We start from the raw sequence: 18,090 nt of genomic DNA, 5'->3' as shown, positions 1-18,090 counted from the left end.
GGAATACACGTATAGGGTCTATAAGGATTTAAGAACTAGTAACTATTATTATGACGTTAAGGTGGAGCACTAGTAATTAAGAAGGACACAGATTAATAGAATGGAAAAATCTCCATCAGTGTCTTCATTAATGAGTTTGGCATTAGAAAGCAGGAACGTGTCAGTGAAATATTCTGCTATCTCAAAGGCAAGCATCACTGAAAGTCTAGAGGAGGAGGTGTGTATGACACAAGAATTGGATTTTGCTAAGGATTCGGTGTAATAGCAGTGGGATGAAATCTAAAGTTGAGAGTCTTTCTCATAGGAGTGAGTGTATATAACTAGTATATAAATCACCAGCTGAAAATGACTTAAAGAAAAAAGCAGCTGAGTATTACAAAGAAAAACTATAAATCACCAGTATCTAATGTGATTGAAAAAATCCTGAGTTACCCCTAGTACAGGATAAAAAAAAAAAAAAAAACAATCCCAAGGCATTGATGATCCCACAATGGGAATATTATGAAAAGTGTTGGCTTCCCACATTAAAGAAAGGTGAACTCACTTGAGAAACAAGCGTAAAAAAAATACTAATAGCAAGGGAATGGAATGCCTTTATACAGGAAAAGGAATTAATATTGGCTTATTTAAACTGCAAAGTAAAGGCTGGCTGAGGATTAGGACTGGTCTCAAGTAAGAGCAGAGAATGGAGGAAGAGAGGTTTTGGTGGCCAAAAGGGAAGCACTGGGTTGTGTTGCAGGCAAATGGATAGGTGCTGTCTGTAAACCAGCTGAGGCTAGAAATTTGTGGATTTCAAACAAGATCGATGAGGAAGCATAGAAGCAGGGAATGACAGTGCTAACTGACTTTAAAGAGAAGCTTGATAAATTTATGAGAGGTCAAATAAAATCGCCCTCTGTAATAGCAATAAATATGTTCTGTAATCCAAGAGGTCCCTTTTCCATGTTGCTAATATAAAAACTGTCAATGACTGCGTTTGCTGAGTCTCAGTTCTGCATTAGCCCTTGGCTTTAAATTCCAGCGCCAGGCTTGCCACCAGGCCAGTGCACGTGCTGCGTCACCAGCCCAGGGAGCTTCGCCCTGCTGCCACCCAACGCCCGCGCTGCCGGGGAGCCATGCTGCCAGTCTGGCCTCGAACGAGCGCCGGGGGAAGCTTACCTGAATGACGGCTCATAGGGTCCTCTAGACCTCGCTGATGTCATTGTGAAGAAGAAAGGGGCAGTGCTGCACACTGGCAGCACTGCTGAAGATAGGAAGCTCCCTCTCCCTGGGGAAAATGGCAGCATTTTTTTGCTGTGCTGACTTGTCTCATAATCAGAAACTCTGCAGTTGCTGAAATATACTCTTTAAACATCATCAATAAGACTGCTCTGGCAGCTGGACTTCAGACCTCATGCTGGGCACAAGAAAAAATAAAACTACAAAGTTTTAAGTATCTTGTTCTCTGTCTGAAAATGGGGCTAGAAGTGCTTGCCAGCAGATATGATTTTTTTTAATGGTGTTTTCATTTTTTTGTTATCTTCTTGTGTTCTTTTAGTTCCACAATAAGGTCACAATGTAACAGTAATATTTTAATTCATTTTTTTGCTGAGTTATAAGCACACTATAATTCTTAGGTCTTATTTGAGTAAAAAAAAAAAGGAAGACACTGTCATTAGCTAAAAGTAATAAATCTTGAGCTAAAATGCATACCAGTCTACCACATCTGCCCATTGGGTCCTTTTACTTTACTGTATTAGGTTTTTCTGTCCCCATGGCTGAACACTAATAATTAATTCAGAAAGTGCTGGGGTAATTAATCTTTCTGAGGCAATAGTGTTTGATTGATCTTCTACCTTTAATCAAATTAGCTTGTACATAGGTGGGAGAATGTAATGGCTGACTACAGTACTGTACCACTTTGTGAAATGCCAGCCTTTCCGATGACCTCCTGAGAGCACGTCCATGAATCACATATATATAAACCACCGCAGCTCTTTGATTTAAGAGGTGGCGAACTGGCAGAGATCAAAATCAGAATGTACTCAACATGTTAAAGTATGTCTCCTTTAGAAGTGCCACTTTACATCGGCTTGGCATATGTTTGAGGGCATTGAATGTCACAGGGCTGACAACTGTGTGTGGATTTTCCAGATGTTTTAGCTTTCTGTTTCTAACATAAAATAATTGTCTAGTCACAGGCACATACAGTGAAGCAAGCCAAAAAACTTCTATAAAATAAAACATTATGATATTCTTGATTTGTTGATGACTGGAGATTGGAGAGGGGGGGAAGAGTTCAGGTTGGAGAGGTGAATTTACCATGATACAGATGAGTGGCTTTTGCAAGCAGATTTTTACTTGTACCTGAGAGGATACAGATTGCATATTCATAAATAGTTCCATTATTTGGTGATTTGATCCCTGAGTGCCTTACTTAAGAGTTATTAAGGCAGCTGACACAAAGCGGAAAAAATGGACAAAGCAAATTAAATGAAAAAATGCAAAAGCAAAAAGATCGTACTGCTGGGATCCTGTCAGTCAAACACAGCCCTATAAATGCAGACTTTGATCTTTAAAGTCTTACGCTTTCTTTCAATAAGGAGCACTCTTGATAAATTCTTCTAAAAGTAAATTTTAGATATTTTATTGTTGATATTGGAATATAATGCCTTCATGTACATTTGCTACTGTTCGAAGAAAATGAAGATAAAAGCAAGTTTTCTGAGATATGCCATATTCTTTCATGCAAAATCAGTGGGGAAAATCTGTTGGATTTTCTAGACTATATACTGGGATTAAGTAATTCAGGCAATAATAATGTGTTCGTGAATTCCATCTAATGTTACTCTTGACTGAGATTTATAAAATAACTTACTCTGTATAAAAATACTAGAAAGAATAGCTCCACCTTGCAGTTTAGAAATCAGTCATTTCTTCTGAAATAATAAGGAAGACTTTAAAGTGTTTGGTTTGGGTTGGTTTTGGGTTTTTTTAATAATAAATGAGATCTGACACCTATAAACAGTGATTTAGTGACAGATGTTCTGTGATATATATTTATATTATCACTTAAGCTGACATGGTAATTGATAATCCTGGGTTTTTTTCTGTTTGAGGTTTGTGAAAGTTTTAAAATATATTGCTATAGCAAGCAGCCTGGTGAGGCAAAGGTGGATAGAAAGCAAATTTCGTCCCTCTACTTTTTCAAACTCCATTTAGATCTGACTAGCTGTCATATTTGCAGTAAATAGAGGCCCTGAAGTTTGGCTGGGTCAATGGAATCTAATTTGGAGCACCCTTTATCCAGGAGTGTATTAGGGCTTTGATGGTTACGATAGCTTGAAAAGTCACAAAGGGCACAGGTTAAAACGGAAAATTTATCTGGAGCGTCTGAAAGCTGAAGTAATTGATAGAGTTCCCGTCTGGTGACAGCTTTGAAGATGAGTGTATCCTACTTATCTTAAATCTAGTTAAGAAAGAGATAGAAGTTTATCATGTGGAAGCAGACCTCTGCAAGCAAAGCAATCCCTTATCTCGTCCACTGGGTTTGCAAATGACAAGTGTGAAGACTGGGCACAAGTGCCAGGTGGCAGCGGGAGTCTGGAGCAGGGTGACTTTGCGATCGCAGAAAGGCTTCTGTCGGAGGGAAGCGGTGGCCGTCTCTTGATGATAAGCCTTTCTTTGCTTCTAATTTTTATTAGGCCACCCACACAGTAAGATAAGGTTCACCTGTTGTTTGTGTTTCTATTACTTATGAGCCACAGAGCAATTAATTTTATGTCCTTCTTCTGTCTGTCTTATTTTGTCTCAAACTTTCACTTTGTTCTTATTTTTAAGAATAGAAAAACAGAGATGATGCAATTTGTTTTCTCTTTTTCAAGTCAAGCTAATCAGTGGCACCAGGAGGAGCTTTTAGCAATATGAAACATTAAGATGTTTGCAGGATCTAGTTCCTGTTTTAAAAACAGAAGTATAGAAAGAACCTTTTTTTTTGTAATTTATATAATTTAAGAGGTGAAAAATTGCATGATTATGATTTCATTTGAAGCATCATAATTTATTACTTGATTTCACCGTGATTAATGAAAAATATATCAGGAAATATATTTAATGACTGTGGCTACCAATCTGTCTTAGAAATTAAATGGAAGAATTGTATTTATTGAACGAAGAAGATTCCCAACTGACAGTGCACTTAAAGTCACAACATTTGCTGAGTCAAATCTGATCGACTCAATAAATCTACCAATTGTTGTCCTTGTTTGTGTAGAGATGTGGTCACCCTTTAATCTGATGTTTTGCTTTTAACTGGACTTTTGGTAGGGAAATAGGATCCAATCTTCAAGTGTGCTTTAGGAACAACTAGAATTTTTGTTCCAAAAAGCTCGTGTATATCCATATATTCCTGAATAAGGGAGGTAACTTTGCCTTTACTCTTCAAATATCTGTTAGTCTTCTGGAAAAGCAGCACGTGTTTAACAAACTGCTGTTTCTGGTTTGTTTTTTTTTTTTTTAGGTTGTATAATCTGCATTGTGATCCTTTTATTTTCTGCCTACTTTTCAAACTTCAACTTTGCCATGGTAAGGTCAAGGGAAGGCTCAGAAACCCTTGCACAGGCTCTGTATCGGGGAATATGGGGCTGTTGTCCTTGGTACATGCTGTTAATCCAGCCAGTATAACACCAGTTTTTCTTGAGACCTACTGGTCACTGATATTATATACACATTCTGAAAAATAAAATATATTTCTCTGGCTTGAGCTGGAAAGACCTAGGCAAAATATTTATTTAAATACTTTTGGTTTTACATTACATCAGAGGTTGAGATTCTCACCTTTGTGTTTAATACCAATAAATAATGTTGCTGCTTTCTAGTTAGCAGCAGGGTTTTGTATGGGTTGCATTTTATTCAGAATGGTGTGTGATTCAGTACTTCTGTCGTGAAGTCAAGTGACATTCTAATTGTTTGTAAATGTTTTCAGAGTTAACTCTGACTCTGTATGTTGCCAATTTCAGCAGTGCCAGAAGCTCATCTCTCATATATCCCTTTCATAATTCTCATCCTGCTCTCACGCTATCGTGGTTATTTGTGCATATCCATTCTCATGTTTCAGTTTGAATTGGATGGTAGACTCCCTGGATTACAGACAGAAATTTTCTATGTATTTGTGGGGCTCCAAGCACAATGTGGCTGTTATGCTGATTTTATGCTCCCAGTACAACTGCAGTAAAAACCATCACTAATACTTGTATAATGGAAGTGGTGCAGATCTATACAAATAATATATGCTGTCCTAGCCATGCTCCTAAGTGCACATCAGGTCTTTTTGTTTTCACTTCACCCTGTAAAAATAGGTAGTTAGCTTGTCTTGTATTGGATTCCCTGAATTCAATCACTGTTAATGATTATGTGAATGAGGTAACTCATCATGTTGCGAAAAGGCAGGAGTCGTGAGTGGACAAGGAGAGGTGCTAACGCTGCTCAGCAGTACTGTGCTGTCCAGCATCACTCTGTTTTAATTTGTAGAATCACCTGTCTGCCAGATCAACTGTTTTGTGCAGGTTCTTGCAGTAAGAAGTTAGTTTAACCTTTCTGTATAAGGTATCTGTCAAATATTCACCTGCATCTGTGTTGTTGGTAACATTAACTTGCTGATTATATTAAACAAATGCTTTTGTGTTCCTCAGATTTGTGTTACTTCTGTCAGGGTAGCATAGAATCATAGAAGAGTTTGGGTTGGAAGGGACCTTAAAGATCCTCAGTCCAACCCCTCACCATGGGCAGGGACACCTTCCACTAGACCAGGTCGCTCCCAGCCCCATCCAACCTGGCCTTGAACACTGCCAGGGAGGGGGCAGCCACAGCTTCCCTGGGCAACCTGTGCCAGTGTCTCACCACCTTCACAGTGAAGAACTTCTTCCTAAGATATAATCTAAATCCACCCTCTTTCAGTTTGAAACTGTTACCCCTCATCCTATCACTACACTCCTTGCTTAGATGCTTTCTGCTTTGAAAAAAACATTGCTTTCTGACACACCTTGCTGCCAACCAGCACTGATGCAATGCTTGTCCTTGCAAAGCTTAAAGCTCTACTTAAAACCTTTGTGCGTCAAATTAAAATTCTCCCTAAATAATAATAGAAATCAACAACTGGTCCTGCTTAAATGCCTTTTCCAGGATGAGGACATGTCTAGCTGATTCTGTATGGGGTACTGTACTTAAATTCCTCTCATCCAAAATAACTGTTTCTCTGAAGTATCAGGAAGAACAATGACACTATTTCAATAGCTCTTTTTTTATCTAGTTATCTTGACTGATACTTCAAAACCAGCGTCCCAGATGTGTCCTCTATAGAGTGAGATGTTACAAAGTCTAGCCCTCACCTAATACTTTAATAGAAAGCAAGCATTTCTCTACCCAGAAAGGTTTTTACTCACATCACATACTAATCATACACCAAAGAACTGTTTAGAAAAAAGAAAGACAACCTCTGCCTCTCCCCCTCAGGAGTAGCACCTGTAAAGAAAAACAGCAGCAATGAAGGGAAAGAGGAATGGTGAGAGAAAGCACTTTGAAAATGATAAAAGAAATTTTTTTTTTTTTTATCTTGTTACAATCGAAATTAAAGTTTTCCCTTATACAGATGCTCATTTTTTCACTGGGGTCAACTATCAATTATTACAGACTCTGCTGGGGTGGAGCAACCGTACATCTGTCTCTAAAATTAGCTCCTTATTTCTCTTTTTTTGTGAAGATCACAAGAATCTTTGTGACTCGTTATCAGTCAGCATTACTCTGACCTGCTCCAGTACTAGAACATATTCACAGCATTGTGAAAAAGATGTGTGCCGGAGATCTGTAAATAAAACAGGTCCTTTACATTTTATTGCTGTGTCGTGTGAATGGAATAGCATTTGAGTATGTCCATATGTGGAGTCTGACTTGTTGTATGATAGTTAGGTGTTTAGACAATTAAAGTATGGTTTGTATGTTTTGTAAAGAGTACTTATAGATAAATAATCAGCTTGGATATTGAATTATCCAGTTTTCTATTTAAGGATTCATAATTACAAGAGGCGTAGCTTTTGAGAAAAGGATAAGGTACTTTCTCCTCGATTTATATATTTTAATTTTTTTTTTTACATTTCGTAAACTATAGAAAGATTTCAGAAGTGCAATGTTGTGAATTATTCTGGAGTTGGAAAAGGACAATTCTCTTTTTTTTTTTTTTTTTTTTCTTCTTACCCCTGAAATCTTCTGGGTTTTTTGATACAGCAGGGCTATTTCTGTGGAGGGAGTGTGTGTGTCTGGATCATTGTGTGACTCCTGGCCCTTAATTTGTGTCAGAATGCAGCGGATTGCCAAATATGTGTCACAGCTTCAGAAATGTTTTCTCTTTGTCATCCTATAACTGGCACAATAGAAGAAAGCACCAAGGAAAGAGCTGTGACGTTAGTATGACTTCCTTTGCTACTGATATCAGCTAATATAAAAGTAGGGCTCTAACGTTAACACTTAACTGCTCGATAAACCTAATGAGTACACTTGGTTTAGTTGAAACTGCCTGCCTCTGTAACAAGAAAGCTAACTCGCTAAATCTTAACTCAGTAGGAGATGTTTTGTCTCTGAGCTAAGACGAGGGGTGGATAGTTTAAGGAGCATTTCCTACGAGTGTTTGTTTCTAGCAGAGACCGTGCTGTGACAGGCATCTTGCAATCGGAGCTCTTTGCGCAGAGCCCGAGCAGTTGAAAGCAAAGACAGGAAAAGAAGGATGCACAATACATGATTAACATTGCCAAGGAGACCACTGTCCACATCATGATAATTCAATGCACTGACATAAAAATTAGACACTCGGATAGACAATACTACCACAAACCCCAAGAGAGGCAAGATGTTTAGGAGCAGGGAAAAGAAGAAAATGTCCTGACCTTATTCTAGCTCCCGGGTTAAGAGTGGATCACTATAAGGATTACAAAACTTAAGATATTAATATAGCCACTAAAGGTGTCTTAATAAAAAACTCCCTCATAATTCTTTCTTTATGCTTTTTATAAATATTGAATTTTAGGATTTGTTTTCCCTTTGAAACATGCTTACAAAGAAATGTGGTTCTGCTTTGCACATTCATCATTAACCTCTGCTATCAACCTTGTATTTCTAATTTAATGAGTTCAAGAGAAATTATAATACAAGCAAGCAGATGTTTTCTGTTTCATGTAACACCTATTCTTGCTGATTAAGGAGAAAAGATGATATATGTAGAAGGGCATTGATATTTCTTGTTACACGTGCTTTGCAGGCTGAAAAAACTGATACAGAATGATAGTCAAAAGCCAGGGAGTAAAAATAGGAATTTGTTAAAAACAGCTGTGCTGCACAACTCTTTGTCAGGAATAGAGGAATGCTTTATCCAGTAAAAATTTCAGAATTTATTTAAAAGAAACTGTAGCTGCTAATTTTCATCAAGACAGAAGGTTTAACAAGTCTGTGAAATGGGGGGTTGGTTTGGTCTTGTTTCGTGACCATGAAAAAATAAATATGTAACCTTGGTAGAGCTGCTATTTTTCTTGTAGCAGAATTCTCTGTAGCATCATACTGTAGTTGCAGTATATTTTTAATGCTGCCTACCGCACCATCATCATCTTAATGTTCCCTTAGAATCTTTCAAAGAAATGCTGACACAAAATAATAATACTGTTTTAATGCTTTTCTGATCAGTTATTTTTACTTTTTTTTTCCCAAGGTGATCTTATAGTCATTGCCCTGTCTCCCACTGGAAGCGCCAGCAGTGCAGCCCAGGGTGCTTGTTTGCCCTAGTCCAGTGCTTTGTACACAGGGCAGCACTGCAGACAGGGCGTGTGATTGCCAGAGACATGTGGACACAGGTTACTTACCATATTATTCAACTGGAACTGGCATTACCAAAGTAGATTTCTAGGTTATTTGGTTAGTATAGACTGTATGTCAGAAAAGATCTCGGCTTTTTAGCCAAATGAGTAGCAAGGCTATGAATTTAGAAAGCGGATATGGACAGTTACCTGCACTGGAAGGCCAGAAGACTGTTCCTTACCTGCAACATTGATGAAGCTCCAGAAAATATAGTACAGTACTATGTTGCATTTATGCTTTAAAAATTGATTACAGTCTAAGCATATACTGTAACTGTATCTTACTGTTTACAGTGTCTGAGAGAAACTGGATCTAAAGTCCTGTGCTAAACGGTCTTTTACTAGTAGTGCACAGTTTTGAAATAAGTGTACAAACAGAGTAGATGTGAGGGGTCACTGAGAGATTTTTCTGGTCCAGAAGCTGGAAGTTAAACTGTAACCCAACCAGTCAGCCAACATTTCTAATTCAGAGTCACTCTATCCCTTTCCCCCTAGCAGTACTAGTACTCTAATCCTAGTACTAGTACTCTAGTATTCCTAGTACCTAGTACTCTAATCCATAACCATTTTTCATGCTGAGGTGAGATGTTGAATACAAAGAATTGCTTTTAAATAATAAACTTATGCCATAAACCAGCAAGAACAGGGATCTCAAGGTTAAAGATGACATTCCTCCTTCAAGCTCATCTGCTGTAAAGGAGGAGATTTAAAAAAAAAAGAAAAAGAAAAAGCTGTGAATACATCAAAATACATCATAAAAAGATTTTAAAAATCTGATGTCAGTGTATATATATCTAAGACATTTGTTTTCCATTGGTAAAATATTTTCATGGAGGCAAGATCTTTCTCAGGTGTTTGCTCCGTATGTACTCAATTCAAATTGTCATTGTCTTTGTTGCATGTGTAACTACTTTCAGGGGGACATATTTTAGTGCAGATGACAAGGGGTTTTTTCCCCATAGCAGTAGAAGATGGTTCCAGTAAAAATTTACTATCTTTATTGAGATGTCCATAGTAAAAAAAAGAGGAAAAAAAAAAAGCTTTTTTTCTCCAAAGAAATCCCTTTGAAGGCAAGTGGGGTTTTTGCTCGAGTAGCAGTGGTATTTCTGGAACGTATTTGAATATTAGGCACTTTGTCTGAGCTTCTGCTCTGAAACAATCCATTTTCATAAGCATGCTTCTTTCCTGCTTAGCCTGTGCGTGAGTTCTTACTGGAGGGAAATTAAAAAATAGTTGATTGATGCCATGAGATGGGCTGCAAAAAAAGGGGTCATATCTGCATATACATTAAAAATAACTTCAAGAATTCCATTGGATTCTATGGGTGACTTTTGATTTCATTTTGTGAAGAATAATATAATTCAGTAGTTTGCTAATACAGTTGGAAAAATCTGGCAAAGTTTTAACTCCTCAAATATCTCTGTCACCTTCACTAAGGACTGTGCAAGCCATCCATCTGCTCAAAGCTTACCTTTGGGTTGTTCACAGTCTCTCTGACTCTTTGTAATGTGCAAGAAATAATTTCAGGTGCTGAAGAAGGAAAAATAAAAAAGAAATGCATTCTGAGAGGATAGGTATGTGAAGCTATCTGAAAGAAAGCACAGCACTGTCTCTAGCGGACTTCACTGTAAAATCAGGAAGATAAAAAACAGATATTGTAGTTCTAGTTCAACAAATTTCTTTTTTCCAGAGGAGAACTTCAGCTGAAAAGTGGGATGCCACTTTCCTTTCAAGGTTTGTAAGAATACGAGACCTTTCTCTGGAGTCCTTGAAGGAACTTGCATTTTTATTCCCATTGTGTCAGGAATTTATCTGCTCATGTTAGAAGAAGTCTCAGTTGTAAAATGTATTTGTAAATTGCTGTTTGAGAATCTTGAACTGAAAGACCCGGTTTATTTGATGTAAAAATAAATTTTAGTTTCACACGTAGGTTATATAATATGTAACGATGTTGCATTGATTGTACTAGGTTTGTTTGGGAAAAAAATGCGACCCTGACTGAACTAGGCAATTTGCAGCCTTGTTTAAACAGAGCAGGCAGATGAATGACTGAGAAGAAAAAGGGGCTCTAAAATTATGGACAGAGCAGTTTGCTCAGGCAGTACAGCTTTTCTCTTTTTTCTTCTCACGTGCTTCAACTTGGTCACCTGTTCAGCATCAAAACAATAGGGTTGCAATACACTTTTCCCCAAATGTATTGAACTTAGTGCTGCCTTTCACTAAGGCCCTAGTTTGCCACCCAGAGTCTTATGTAAAAATGTATCTGCCACTGAGTGACTCGCTGGTATTAGTGTGATTTTGGTTAGTCCTGCTCTGCCTGTTGATGGATACGTTTTTCTAGTCTGACTGGGGTCCGTATAGTGGCTTTGGGATAGAAGTTATACATGACACAGGCTTGTGGGACAGATGCTTTCTGCCTCCAAATATGGTGAAACTGTGAAGTGAAGTGCTTAATAACGAGCTATCAATCCATAAATCATTACAATTACTGTTTGCGGTTATGAATGCTAAGATGCAAATTAGGAAACTGTGCACCAGTGTAACAGGCACAACCATGGCCAAACTTCACTATGAAGTGCAATGCATAAATTAATTGGTAGATCTGTACAAATGACGTCTTCCATGATTAAATGTAAATAAAGTGGACATGAAGGGGCTTGGGGTGGTGGAGGAGATTACTTAGTTTGTCAGCACTGAAGGAAACAGACAAAAGACCATTTTTAACATACAGCCACATCTAAAACTTGGCTATATTAGTGGAAACGTTAGGGCTGTGTCTTACTGACAAACCTGAAGATTGAATTGTTTGTTCACAACACATGAAATAACAGTAGCTCAACAGTGATCCTAAGCTGTATTTCCAAGGGACGTAGCATACTTTGGTGTCAGACCTTGGAACGTCATGGGCTCTTGAAAGGTGGGCATCTCCAGTTTCCCACTGGAACCTGAAGTGAAACTAGCAAGGTAGTTTTCAAAGCATCCAGCAGATATACCATGCTGGTGATGCATCACTTACAGGCACGGTGTAAACCCAAGATCTAGTTAACATGCAGTGTCCTATAGACTAGTTTTTCCACAGGTCTATGTTCTGGAACTCAGAAAGGAAAAAAATGTAGTAATCTAAATTTCAAATAACCTTTTCCATTGCGATTCTACAAGTCACTGGGTACTATAGAGACAGACTTTTTCAAGTCACCAGAAAAAATAAACTACTCCTAGATGTAAACCCAGCATATTTGATCAGTAAAGATTGTTTTGAAGTATATTATATTTTCATTTTAACATTGAAACTTGTGTGTGCTCAGAAACCTGAACAGTATGCCTGGCTTTAGCCTGTGCTCGTTTATAATGAGCAATTATCTAATGACGATAGTGCTCAGCATGCACGAGAGCTCTTATAGCAAGATTTGGAATTTTAAGGAAATGCTGTAGATCAAATGATTATGTCTCATTTATATTCTCTCAGTTCCCTAGTCACTATTGCACTTCGTAAAGCAACTACAGAAATGGATTGCAAATATGCATCATTTTTGTGTGAGACAAGAAAAGGCTCAGTGATCCTTAAATAGTACCAATAATCCCTTTCACACACCTTACACTATCAGATGATACTGTTCCAAGCAAATCACACATTGTATGAAATATATTTTCAATCCTGTCTAGAAGTGCGCCACTGCTGTCTTTGGGGATAAACGTATAACTGAAGGCAGCATCAGCTCTGTGTGACTACATGGACATGTCGTGTAATTTTTATCATCCATCTCTTTAGTTGGAGGACCTGATGATGCCGTTGTTGTAGCAGCAGTGTGCTGGAAAACTAATTTGGGATTTTCTGCTTTCTAGTCTAGGGTTTAGGACCATGGGATATATGGGATGTATGTATGAACTGTGACTTGAATGAAAGTGTCTGCTTCCACTCTAGGTAGAGAAGGATGTTCACGCAATCTTCAGCATCAGTTTCGTAAGGCAAATTCCTAAGTGTAGCTACATGTTAATCAGCTTTCAGCCCGGACGTAATAGGCCAATGGACAGAGGACATGCCTATTTTCCTGTGGTCAGGGCCCCATGGATGCTTTCGGTATGAATGTGTAGCTGGAGTGAAAGCCTTTTTCTTGTTGCTAATGTCACAAGTTTCCATCCTACCCCACTGGGGGGGGAGTAAGTGAGAAGATGGCACAAACATGGAAAAGTTTGAATTGACCAGAGGCCCCAAATCTGTGCGTATTTCCAGCCGTCAACAGAATCCATGCATGAAATTGAGTCTAGCTGATTGTGTTGTATCAGGAGAAAGAAGATTTGGGTTTGTTCGGGTCTAGAGAGTTGTGCTTGTCTTGCAAACTGTAGGCATATCAGCATATTAAATCACATTTATGGCTCAAGAAAAAAATACCCTACAGATTCTTCTGGGCTCTCTCCCTAGTGTGACTTGGCCACATCTTCACAGACTAATTATTGTATAGTCTAATCTTTATAGATCATTCCACTTGTACCACTCCATACAGGCTGTCTCTAAGTTTCCATAAAATTCAGGTGACCTCATTAATTAATTTTCTCTGTTTTTTGCCAATGTATGTTAGTGAAATAGCGTCGTTTGGTCAGTAACACTGAGCAAGCAATACAGGCTTTAGACTAGGACTGCAAGATCAAGATAAGATTTTATGGATTGTCTTGTTATCAAATCCAAACCAGTTAGTTTTTCAAGGTCTTGCTGACAAGAACATTGAGGGGCCTTGTGTTGATGCCATTGTAACAGCAGCACAAGTTCTTATGTTGTTGTATGTTTAGTAATGATTCCTTTGTTATGGAAAACCAGAGTGCATGAGACGGATTAATGAATACACTGGGAGCAATTAAATATTGTGTTTACACAATGGAATATTATTTTTTTAATGTTATCTTGAAGTATTCTATACATTAAGAATCATGGCTAAGTCATTGGTGCCTGTTAAAACTATCAAAAAAGTATGTTTCTCCTGGAGGCTCAAATTGTGTTCATTGTGGGTCAGGTGGATAAGGCAGTCTGTGGCAGTAGGATAAACTTATTTCATAATGTAATACTTTATTCCAAGAGCTGCACGTATTTAGTATCAAAATTGGGTATCGAATTTCAAAGTCTGTTCTTTCATCTTGCAGCAACTGCTTTTTGATGTCTCTCCATTGAGAGCAAAGTGTGTTTATCTGCATCTGTAAATTTATATTATGGATCCATCACTGTGATATCTGACACCAGCTGTTGAGAGTGGCTTTATTCCCTAGCATTCCCCAAAAACTGTACAAAAACCCCCAGGTGATCTAGAAATTATATGGCATATATAATACAAAATGTATGTAACTGCTACTTCCTGGACTTTGTACTGCTGTTACATGGTTTTCAGGGTCTCCTGTCAGTGAGAACATCTATGATTAAAGCCAAAGTTAAAGCAGAACTGTTCCTTATTGTGGGAACTGTTCAAATCCACGTATGACTTGCTACGGCATGGTATCTTATGCTAGCTTACATCTATAAGCGTATACAGAATTTCCGTTGAAGAACCTTGTGTCTTGTATTAATTCAGTAGGCATAAGTAATGTGGTCCAGGGGAGGGAGAATGTATCCATTTGAACCAATGATGCCTTTGCACTGTCTGCTGCTTAGTTAATGGCATGGTTCCATAAATGACACTGTGTGTTGAGTGAATTGTAGATAAATACTCTGCTGAGTCAGATGCCCTTCTTTCAGTGTGCTTTTAAATGTGAAAAATGTTACTTTTTGACATATTAAAGTTGTTTTTGTTTGTTTTTTCATTATATAGATTGTTTCACAAAGATGGAAGGGTTTACAGGGGTTCCATGTTAAGCCTGAATTATTTGATTATTATCAGTACGCCCGTGATTTATATTTAGACTCTGTCAAGGTTTCAAAGCCAAATGTGCACAGGAGAGATGTAAGATGAGAATCAAGATTTCTTATATAGTCTTAATCCGGTGTCTTTTGCATATGCTGCATGATATTCAGTTGATCTTTCAGTCAAATCTTATTTTTCTACAAACATTTTGCTTATTTAGTCATAGGATGGGCAGCGTGGTTTGAATGAGAAGCCTCTCATTTTTATTAGATTTTTTTAAATAGGTACTGCAGTTACAGAACATTATTTAAAGACTAGTCTGAATAAAGACTGGTGTTCCTCTTGCCCCTCGACACTTTCTAGGTTCTAACAAAGGGAGCTGGGGAGTACAGTGAAGATATTTCTAGAGATAAATGCTCCAGCTGGCACAAGCGTAGTTGTCAGCAAGTGATCTTTGGGATAATGCACAGACAATCTAGTTTTGCTGGGCAGAGGAATGGGACTGGGATATGATGATGGAATTTAGCTACATGTTTCTACAAGTCTGCAAAGGGGACCTGCTGCCCACTTGGACAAGCACTGCCTCCAAAGCCACTATTGGACCTGCCAACAGCTGAGACAAGAAAATATGTTTGATCTTTGCCAACTGGCTGACTAACCAGCACGTATGCACCAGAGGTTGTACAACCAGGCCAAAAATTAGAATGGATTGTTGAGAATATGAGGAGGCTGGAACACATAACTGAAATAGAGTTGAAGCATGTAGTGTCCCACTTCCTTTCTTGAGTCAAGGTCTCCTCTTTTAAATAAGGTGTAGCAATTTAGGAAAAATCTTTTATAAAAAGATTTCTTTAACAGCTATTAGTCCCAGTTTCAAGGCATGTATGTAGCAGAACTCTCCAATGACATTGTAATGCTTATAGCTAAAGCAGAGGGGACAAATAACAAAAGCTTGAATGGCTGCTTACAAATGAGAAGCTTGGTAATCTTTTTACAACTTTTTTCTGTTTGCAACTGTTAATTAAACAAATAGAAATCTGTTTACAAAATAAAAATGGTATATAGTATTAAATTAAATGAATTAGAAATGTGAGTATTCTATTTTTAAAGCTATTTAGGATTTTTCCATTGACAGTAGACAATAATTTGGCTTATATTCTAATTTCACTATTTTTCACTGTGTAGGAGATGCTCGTAGATATGCACATATGCATATTTATCTGCCTTCATAATGTGGACAAACTGTGTGTGCATCTAAACATATGTATATACAAATGCATACATCTCGTGTCCTACTGACTCATGGCTCAGTTTTGCTTAATTCAGCACTTTATCAAAGAGACTCTCAGGGAGCAGTTCCACGCTTGGTTGGGGAAAGACAGATATGCCCATGGAAGACAGTCTTGAAATTGGAAGTAACAAAGAGCAAAATGCTTTAAAGTCCACCATGGATATAGGCATGCAAACCTGTCTTCACTGTTCAGCTGTCAGCCTACAGCAGCCTGTGCATGTTCTTTGGTTAAATTACATACTCTGAGCAGTTCCAATGAATTCAGTGGGTCTACCCTGAATGAGCAAAGTTAAGTAGGTGCATAAGTGTTTTCAGGCTTTAGGCTTCACAAGCTTTCATAATTAGTGCTTTAGACAACATTAATTAAAGAGTACTTTAGAAAGGATATGGCTGTTTAGACCCCTCTAGTGGTTCGCATCTAATTCAAGGATCCCATTCAATGCTACACATGGATAATCCACTCAGAAAGTAATGCTGTGTTGGTATGATTATAGTATGTACAATCTGTATACATCTTTGCAATTGCATATGACAAATATAACTTTACACAAAGTCACTTCAGTTCAAGGATAATTAAATTAAAGATAGTAATAGTGAAAGACAACATATGTTTTCTATTTTGTTATAGAGTTTCTTGCAAGTGTTGTGATCTATGGTAATCAAATATGATGAAGAGGCAGGATTTCCTGAGGCTAGTAATATTTCTCTTACTTCCTTCTTTAGCCTTAGGCCAGAGTTAGAGTTTGTATCTCACTCCTTCTCCTGTTATTATATAATTGAGGGAGAATTAGAAATAAAGCACTGATTAATAGCTGTAAAATGATGTTTTTATAAGCAAAAAGACTTACTGAAATGTTTAGCATTATATCTAATTTATTGTGAAAAGGCTGTTTTGATTTTTTTTTATTCCATGTGTTATAATATAATCTTCTGTCTTCAGAACCATCAAAAGCAAATCTTTTGATGTATGATTAAGAGTTGTGTTTGACAGCATAGTATCCCCTGCAGTAGCTCTACTTAAGGCTTAAAAACAGTTTTAATTTTTGACACAACTTGCCTTTTATGCTGTCTTTTCCTCCCATATTGAGATAATTTCCAAGTGCTGATGAAGAAAATTACTGTATCGTGTACAGATATAGTTGTAAAGGCACAATAAAATTTGACATCTTCCATTTAGTGAGTGTGTCTTGATCAGAAATAGGACTATCACTCAGAACAAATTATTTTGAAGCCTAGAGCAGGAAGCATATAATAGTTAAGCACAAAATTACCTGATGGGTCTTTAATCACCCCACAATTATAAAAGAAAAGATCTCTGTCCGTTATCAAAAGAGGAACAAAAGACTAAGAATAGAAATAGAGACAATGACAAACTAAATTATCAAGGGGGTTGGGGTCTCCTGTAGTATCTAAAAACTCTTACCAGTGCCTGAAGATGCTGAACAGTAATGGGGAAACTCAGACATTTCCTTGAGTACATTAAGCTGCTTTTCATCTGGTCACACTTTGGGTGTCTGGTTGTTTTCCTGTAACGCTTCCTAGAGTGGACCCAGCGTGCCTGCCGGGTTTGAGGTGTGGAAACATGTCCAAGTCGCTGGCAAACCACCAGTCTGAACACTGGCCTGGAGTGCCTGAGAGAGCAGGACTGCAACAATCCTTTGGGATAAGAGAGGGAGTTACCCAAAACCACAGAAACTCACGTCTTCAAAATAGTGATAGAGGTGCTTCTCAAAGGGGGACAAAGATATACAATTCTGTAGTAAATACTATTTCTCTGGTTTTTTTGAAAGACCAAGTTTTTTATAGTATGTACTTTCCACTCTCTCTCCACATTGCTCCACAGATTCCTCTTGGTTAAATCAATCTCCACTGTAAAAATCCCGATTTGTCATGATAAAACAATAATTATTAAACAGGTAAGTTTGAATCACCTTTTTTCCTCTGGCCTCGACTCTATGCCAGTGACTGCTGATTATAAATACTATTAGTGAAACAGAAATCAGCACAGTGTACTCAAGTTTCTTTTCAAATAAAGGGCTTTTTTTCAGCATTCAGGTTCCCCATAGGCTTTTAATCAAGGTTATGGGAAAGTCCATAAACT

At 37.8% G+C, this 18,090-nt stretch overlaps 1 protein-coding gene across 1 annotated transcript in view; it reads left to right on the top strand.

Moving 5' to 3' along the window:
- The window catches only part of PCDH11X (protocadherin 11 X-linked), a 326,814-nt gene extending 325,638 nt beyond the window's left edge, over positions 1-1,176 (top strand). Inside the window, exon 6 of the mRNA XM_086470673.1 lies at positions 1,022-1,176. Coding sequence (XP_086326799.1) covers positions 1,022-1,176 — 155 coding nt within the window. The remainder of the gene's footprint in view (positions 1-1,021) is intronic.
- Positions 1,177-18,090: the final 16,914 nt, after the last annotated feature.

The sequence above is a fragment of the Leptosomus discolor genome, chromosome 9, assembly GCF_034619465.1.
Source record: "Leptosomus discolor isolate bLepDis1 chromosome 9, bLepDis1.hap2, whole genome shotgun sequence".
NCBI lineage: Eukaryota > Metazoa > Chordata > Aves > Leptosomiformes > Leptosomidae > Leptosomus > Leptosomus discolor.
Note: the sequence above shows the minus strand (reverse complement) of the source record. Positions and strands in the feature narration are given on the sequence as shown.